Here is an 8,189-nt window from a genome sequence, read left to right on the forward strand (position 1 = left end):
TCCGTATATGTTTACAAATATATCAACATGTACAGATACTGTACCTGTTTGGGAAGCCATGTAAACCACAAACAAAGGAGCTTGTTGCTTCAATTCAGCCGGAAGAGGCCGGAACACATCTCTGTCGTGCTCCGCCATTGAGCGCAGTTCTTTTTCGTCTGGTCTAGAACCGATGCCTACCACAAACACACGTGCACTGGAGTCAAGAAGTGGCTGAGCAGCCCTGTCGAGCGGTGTAGAAAACGGTGTCGAGGCTTGACGTCCAGCTGTCAGAAGGATGACATAAGTTGGGACTTCCGGTCGAGCAGTTTCTCGCACTTTGTTGGCTTCCTTGAGAGCTGTATCCATGCGCCTACTACCGCCAACAAACCGAATGTTTCCGATGCCCCTTACCAGATCAACAAGATTATCAAAGGAGTTGAAGGTAATAACAGAATTAGCAGTTGAACTGTATCTTATGACCGCCGCTCGGGATTTGTTTGCTGCAATCTGGAATTTCCCCACGATTGACTTGATAAATTCTTTTTGCTGCCCAAAGAGTTCGGTTGTGACGTCATTAGACGAGTCCAGCAGGAAAATCAACTCTGCTCTGTGAATGAGCGCTAATTCCTTTCCTAAATCGTAAACAAAATAAACTGTAAATTGCACTGTTCTGATCATGAATGATTCGATATTATTGGTTTTACTGCTTTTAGGTTGATATATGAACAAGCCTATTGTGTCTTCTCAAGTGAGGTTATCTAGTTTTTTTTACGGTTTTAATCTCACAACAAGCTATTAAAATGAAGAGGCAGTTTCCATGGTCGGTGTAGGCTTAAACAATGACGATGGTTTCTTTACCATACGTTTTACAGCATACGGTACCATTTCATATTAGGCACAAACTGAAGCTGAAACTTGGCTAGGTTCTATGTAAGATTACCTTCATTTGTATTAAAAAGTTCTGTTAATGAAGGAGTTAGAAGAGAAAGTCACACTTGTTTTATATAAAAAAATATGACTTCTAGCGTCCTCTTACAGAACACAAAGTACAAAATGATTTGCTCTCCTACCTCTATTAGCATCCTGCCGCAGTTGCCTGGACAACAAGTGTACATTGACGACAACTTCGTCTGGTGTTGGGATGATCTCCACAGCTTTTGGATTCTTTGTGATGAGGTTCAGTTCCCGGATGTCGGGTTCTTTCCCGATACCAATAACAAGTACATTGGCGTTAGCGTCACGTAATGGTTGTGAGGCCTCGTCCAGTGGAGTCATACCAAACACTTGAGCCTGCAGTCCGGTGGTTATCAAAACTACTATCTTGGCAGCGGTCGGTCTCGATTGCGAAAACTGTTGAGCCGCGGCGGCCAGAGCTAGATCGATTCGTCTTATGCCTTGGACAGAAAGTAAGTTGATTAGTTCAGTGTTGTTGCTCTTTCTTGAATTACAAGTAGTCATAAAAAGTACATTCTAAAAATAAAGGGAATCTTTGAGGTAGTAAATCAAGTAGTAGTTGCAAAAAGCAGCTGAAAAAATCAGAGACATTAACGGGATTCAAACCTTTGCGAACCCTTTTCCAATTGAGCTATGCATTTAGGTGCTTGAAGAAGGTCAATGGTTTGTTTTGCGGATAAACTTTGAAAGGGAAAGTGAACCTTGCAGTTGCAAGCTAAAGAGCCTCCCTCACCCCCCCCCCCCCCAAAAAAAAAAAACAAAAAAAAAAAACATATTCCTTTAATTATTTCCATTGATATATCATCACAAAAGCAAGGGAGTTAACACACATCAGTGATCCAAAACTAACTCAATTCTTGCTGTTGAAAGAAGTAGCATGCAGGGCTTGCAGGGTTTTTAAGGTTGTTTGATGACTGCCCTATTCGCACATCACCGTCGCTTTTTCAGTACCCCTGGAAATGGTGATATGTGTTTGTAAGTTTGAAAGTTTTAATTCAAGTAACCATCTACAGTGGAACCTCCATTTAACACACCTCTATATATTTAAGCCAGGGGGGGGGGGGGGGGAAGCAACTTCCCATACATTCTCTTATATGAAATCTGAGCGATGCTCTCACAACTTGCAAAGCAATCATCGGGGCGGTAGTCAGCGGATGTCTCTAAGGCGCATGAGCAGCTCCTTTCTTTGTGAACTTGCCAAAACAATAACAACATGGGACCAGTGAGAGAGTTCGATTTTTTTTATATATGTAGTAATAAAAAAGACTTTCTAAGTTTTGTCTTAAAAGCAGCGAAAATTTCTCCGGAAAGGTTCTTGGTGTCAATATGTGGTGTTCGTTATGAAATAAAACCATCACGGGAATGGTAATGAAAACGTGGCGATCGAATATTCCCGCGCTGGTCGGAGCTATTGTTCTTGCTCTATTGTTTCGAGGTTGTTTGTTGACTTGGTCTTTCTTTGTTTTACTTCATTTACAATCCCCATGTGGGCCAGTTGAAAATCGTGGTACAAACATTTGCATTTCAGCACTGAAAAGTAGCACGGCATCACAAAATTCTGTGTTCTTAAAACTACATGACGATGACGAAATTTTCGGATAAACACGCTGCTTTTAGATTTTTAGTTAAGAGAATTGAACTCCTTTAGTGATTCCACGGCATAGCAGCTTCCATTTCGCGGGAAAAGATTGCCTGTTGCATCATCGTCCAAAAACCGCTGACTACATCGTGAATTGATCGCTTTGCAAGTTGTGAGAGCATCGCTACTCGGTCCCAGACCTCGTTTCTTCCCCCCCCCTGATTTAAGCCCTCAGTATAATTAATAAACGATATTCCTCGCCCCAGTAATAGTTAACAATTATTCACCGAATGGAGGTGAATAGGGGTGGTTATTTACCGAGCCGTGAAAAGCACAATTCACTTGTGTGGTATATACTAATAAGATATATGGAAAAGAACCCTCGTTAAGAAGAAGATACAACAAAAGCAGTCCCTTGGTCCTTGGTTATTTCGAGGCTCCACTGTAACAACACCCACACACAAAACATCTCACACCTCTTAGATAGGTTGCCCGGTCGACTGCTTCTTCAAATTTCTGCAGGGTGGTGTAGGAATTTAGGTCTGCCAAGACAGTTGTTGAAGAACTGTACTCCACCAGGCTTGCACGAAACGTGTCTGCTGAATTACCCAGGCTCCTTGCTATCGACTTAATGAGGTCTTTTTGACTCTGGAAGAACCTTGAGCTGTCAGCAGTAGAGGCGTCCATCAGAAATACTACGTCAGCATTCAGCCGTTTCCGGCTGGTGATGCCTACAGCAAAGATAAACAGAAAAGAGCGCAATAACTCTTTGTGAATAATAATGCCAATAAATGAGAGAAATGATACCTTTAACAAAGTTACTGAGATAGTCACTCTAAAAAACAGCCACTGAAATCTCTGACTGTATCCTTTTTATCCTTTTTTTGCATTTTTCCGAGTGCCTTTTTGTGCTTATCGACAACATTTTGGCTAATGTGGTCGAGACACTGATTTTCGCAAAAGTAAGTTGAAAATTTTATTACAGTCGTACAGACTCTTAGGTAAACTTAGTATATACTATAGCGTTCTGCATAAAGGACGCTTTCTGAAATTTGTTAACATAAATTTTACCATTCGTAAAACATTTTTACTTTGTGTAAAATAAAGGATCTATTGGGAGCGGAGTATGTATTGGAGTATGCGGAGGATGTATTGGGAGCGGAGTATTGAAGATTTACCACTTTAAAAATAGTTTGTGTTAGAACGACATATTGTGGAAAATAGGCGATGGTTACCCATTATTTTTTTTCGTTCTTCCTTTTCGTTTTGTCCGTTCCTTAAAAACCTGAGGGTCTGTAACAAGGTAAATTTAAACATCTACATCGTGTTTTAGGTTTACCTTCCTCTATTCCCCGTGTCACTTGAGAAAGAGCGTCGTTAAGCGAATCAAACGAGGACACATCGGATACATGCGCGGTAGAGTCTTCCACCAAGACTTCAAAGTACTTATGGTCGAGGTCATTGGCGATAGAAACAACATAGAACATTGCGCCAATCGAGTGAAGAGGAACTGCAGACTCCGCTAGGGACGGCGCATTCAGTGGCTGCCGGCCAGTTGTTAACAGAACTACCATTTTGGGAATGGAGGGCCGGGAGTCTCTAAGAACTTGAGCTGCAGTTTCGAAGGCTTTGTCCATCCTGCGGGCTCCGCCCACGGAAGATACACGGTCTAATAACGTCTTAAACGTTTGGAAGTTGCTGTAGCTATCAAAATCAATTGCCAATGTGGAGCTAGAACCGAAGGCGATGACAGCAGCTCGAGATTTCCCTGGGGACACATTGAAACGTTTGGCAAGTTCCTTGACGAATGCCTTTTCTTTGTTAAAGTTCAGGGAGTTGACTCCATTGGACGCGTCCACAAGGAAGACAATATCTGCGACGTTATCTGGACTCAGAGAAGCTAGAAATAAAATAAATATACTGAATATTGGTTAAATAATAAGTTTGTGGGAGAATTATGTACGAGCTAACTTCTGCAGTCTAAAAGGGACTGTGTCACGGCTGAGATAAGTTTCTTTTGTTAAGTTTTGCCAAATACTCGCTACGAAACTTAATGCTTGCAAAGAAATTACTTCTATGGATCTAAATGACAAAACCATTGCTTCATTGCAACCAAATGAGATTAACTTTGAAAACTGTTCAGCCAAACAAATACCGAAATCACAATCCGTTTCAATCTTTGTCATTTTTGGCCATCAGTACCCTCTTTTGTATTTGCAGTGTTTTTGAAATGTTCCTTTACTGTTTGAATTTTTTTTATATTTTACTGAATTTGTTGCTCATTTCCCATGCCAAAATTTGGCTTAAAATTCGTGACACAGTCCTTTTTTTCCGATTTTACTTAAAAGTAAAAGTAAAATCGGAAATAGTGATTGCTATTCTTTCAAAGATAGTAGCAATCACAAAGTAGAAATCTGCGATTGCATTGCTCACAATTTATAATCGACTGATCTGCGTACCAACCTTTTAAAAAGCAGTTCAACATTAATACGTTTAGCCGCTTACCTGCTTTCTCACTTATATGATTTGCAATCCTTGTTTTCTGAGGGTCTAATTCCTTAAATGACAGCACTGTCACCACGTCGTCTGAAGAAGCAACAAGCGGTCTCAAATGCTGGACGTCCGCTTGCTTCCCGATGGCGATAACATAGGTTTTGGTGCCATGTCGACGAAGCGGCTCTACCACATCTTCAAGAGGCTTTCCGCTACTTGCCTGTTTCCCTGCAGTGAGGAAGATCACAACTTTTGATGAAGCTGCCCCCGCTTCATTCAGTAGGCGAGACACCATTTCCACGGCTTTATCAATCCTTCTGTCCCCACCAATGTACGAAGCATTGTCAACAGACCTGTCAAAATCAATCAGGCTTTGCAGACCAATGAATCTAGAACTGAGCGCCCCACGATCTCCATATGAAATCAGCGCTACACGGGAGCTATCCAATGACATATTAAGACTCCGAACAAGTGACTTGACGAAGTCTTTCTCTGTTTTGAAGTCCTCTTGGCTGATCTCGTAAGAAGAGTCGATTACGAACAAGACATCAGCTTCCAATTTTGGTTGCTTTTCGGTGACTGCAATCGTGTACAAACGATAATAATTTCAAAAAGAATGCGCAAGTCATTAGAAACAACGACAAAAGACAGAATCTGTAGGTAGTAGATTGAGATATCGTGCTTGAAAAGGAATACTCTAAAACAAGTCTTTAATTAGCATTTCCTTAAAATGAGTGATTAAATATCCTTCAATTTGTAATGGACAACCACACAGAAGCTCAACTGCCAAACTAGTGAAGAAAATGCGATTTGTCACATAACGCGATGTATTTACTGCGGAAATTGGCTACTATATGAACTCGTTCTGGAGCTAACTTGACTCATTACAGATTTTTTTGCTGCAAACCTAAACGAAGATAAAGCATAAGTAGCAGAAACTGAAGCCAATCAAGTTTTGACATAAGAAATCACACTTGCTGGAAAAGGAATTCTGACAGTTAATCCATTATAGAGAAACTGAGGAGACCGAATACCTAGTCCTATAGCTCACATTATGTAAAGAAACGAAAACCAGATTCAGAGTCCGTCTTTTCTGGATTAAACATTTTATTCCCAAATCCGGCTAATCCAGCTACGTACGTACAGCTACAGATCGTTTGTATTACAATGTAGGAATGGGTTGTTCATGGCCCTTAGATGGACCCTAAGCGACGCTTCAATAAGGGACATCATTTATTGCTATGTATGACCTTGTATTCTCTAATAAAATAATAAAGCTCTTCTAACATTCATTAAAAACGACCCTTTGCACCATACAAGTATGTCATTACTTACCTATGGGACCTGAAGTGATGTAGGTTGCAATCTGGTTTACATAAGGGACGAGATCATTCGCCTGTGGCACTGGACGAATATCTTGTTGCTGCTGAACAGCTGGTAGAAGCTCCTGAGCCACGTATTTATTGCCGAATGCAACGATTATAACCTTGGCTCCCATTTGTTTTAGGCGTTGGACTGAACGTTCGATAACATTGAGTCCAGCTTCCTGGGAATTACGACCGCCAGTTAGGAGGACGACTGTTTTCTTGGACGTTGGCTTTCTTGATGACATCATCACCGACGCTGCTTCAAGTGCTCGATCCATTCTTCTCGCTCCGCCTTGATAAACGCTCGTGTCAACTGCTGAGTAAAACTCGGGCATGGAATTGTAACTTTTGAAGAGTACCACCGGGTAATACTTGTTACCGTATGCGATGACAGCAGCCTGAAATTTAGATGGCGATACGCTTAGCTCCCTGGCCAATGATTTTACGAAGAGGATTTCTTGATAGAAGTCGGAGCGACTAACATCAGATGACGAATCCATCAAGAACACAAAGTCGTGTGTGGGGCTATCTCTTGGATTTTCTGAAAAGAAAAGTAAAAGAAAAGATTTATTTTTTTGGTACTGAGTCGTGTATATGAACTAAATTAAACGCCAATTTGAGTTAGCACAGAGGCCAAAGCTATTGTTTGACATCATGTCTGGACTGTTTATGCTGTGTAATAGACTTCAGAAACGAAGAATGCAGCTGTTACAGAGAATCTGAGATATAAGAGCAAGGGAAATTAAAAAAAGAATGAATTCACAGTACTGGCCAATATTGCTTCAAAGATTTTTACATTTAAATCACTAGTTAACATAAAAGCAAAACTTGGTTACTGTTGGATAATTAAAAGAAAACCTTCACTTCAACCTAAATGTTTGTGGCAACGCGTCTGAATCTCCGGAGGAAGGAGATTTAAAAGATTTGAAGGCAATAGCCCTTATGCATGTTTAAGTCAGACTGGCTAGTTTTACCCCCAAGCCTTGCTTTTGAAGTGCAAACTCGCAAATTTGTAATGAACGAATTCCAAAGCAGCAAGGATGAAAAAATAACCACCTGAAAACTACAATGAAGGTGGGAGATGGTTCAGAATAATTCACGCCGTAAACGAGGCTTGATTGTGAATTGTGAGCATATGACCTTATCACACATAAGGCCTATTTTTATAGATCATTTTATTCAGTGACTTTGTAACACGAGAATAGAATTCAAGTACCTTCTCGAATGTGATCGACGACACGCGATACTTCAAGTTCCATACCAGTAAATGGCAAACGAAATATGTCCTCTAACTTGACGACTAATGGGCGAAGTTCCCGTGTGCTTGGCTGACTACCAATAGCGACCACGTACATAAAGGCACCCATGTCTTTTATCGGCTGAATAGACACATCAAGTGGTGTAATATCAGATTCCTGGGCTTGACGTCCCGTGGTCAGAAGCACAAGAATTTTTGAAGACGAAGGATCGGTTCGTCTCAGAATGTCCGCTGCTTCATCAAGAGCTCGATCGATTCTTCTACTTCCTTGAACTGGTGTCATTCTATCAACACCACTTGAAAAGCCTTGAAGAGATGAGTAGTCATCAAATTTAACGCTAGTAAAGGGGAAGCTTCCGTAATTGATGACGGCTGCCTTGGTTGTGTCTGCGCTTCCAACGTGCAAATATTCTGCCAACGTCTTAATGAATTCCTTTTCTTTTTTAAACTGTTCTTGCTGTACGGCGGATGAAGAGTCCAGAAGAAAGACAATGTATTCGTCTTTCAATGGAGGAGTCGCTGATAATGATAAAAAAGAAAAATACATTAAGACCCA

The 8,189-nt window shown here is 40.9% G+C and overlaps 1 protein-coding gene across 1 annotated transcript; it reads right to left on the bottom strand.

Annotated features, from left to right (window-relative positions):
- Positions 1–44: 44 nt before the first annotated feature.
- LOC144641383 (collagen alpha-4(VI) chain-like) lies at positions 45–8,180 on the bottom strand (the record flags this gene model as incomplete). The annotated part of the gene is made up of 7 exons (XM_078500397.1): positions 7,592–8,180; positions 6,344–6,916; positions 5,021–5,587; positions 3,855–4,415; positions 2,992–3,246; positions 1,053–1,376; positions 45–614 (listed from the first exon to the last, which is right to left on the bottom strand). Coding segments are annotated over exons 1-7 (3,439 nt in total), but the record flags the coding sequence as incomplete, so codon positions are not given.
- Between the last annotated feature and the right edge of the window lie 9 nt (positions 8,181–8,189).

Source organism: Oculina patagonica, unplaced genomic scaffold (assembly GCF_052425735.1).
Source record: "Oculina patagonica isolate OP01 unplaced genomic scaffold, crgOcupat unplaced896, whole genome shotgun sequence".
NCBI classification, from domain to species: Eukaryota; Metazoa; Cnidaria; class Anthozoa; order Scleractinia; family Oculinidae; genus Oculina; species Oculina patagonica.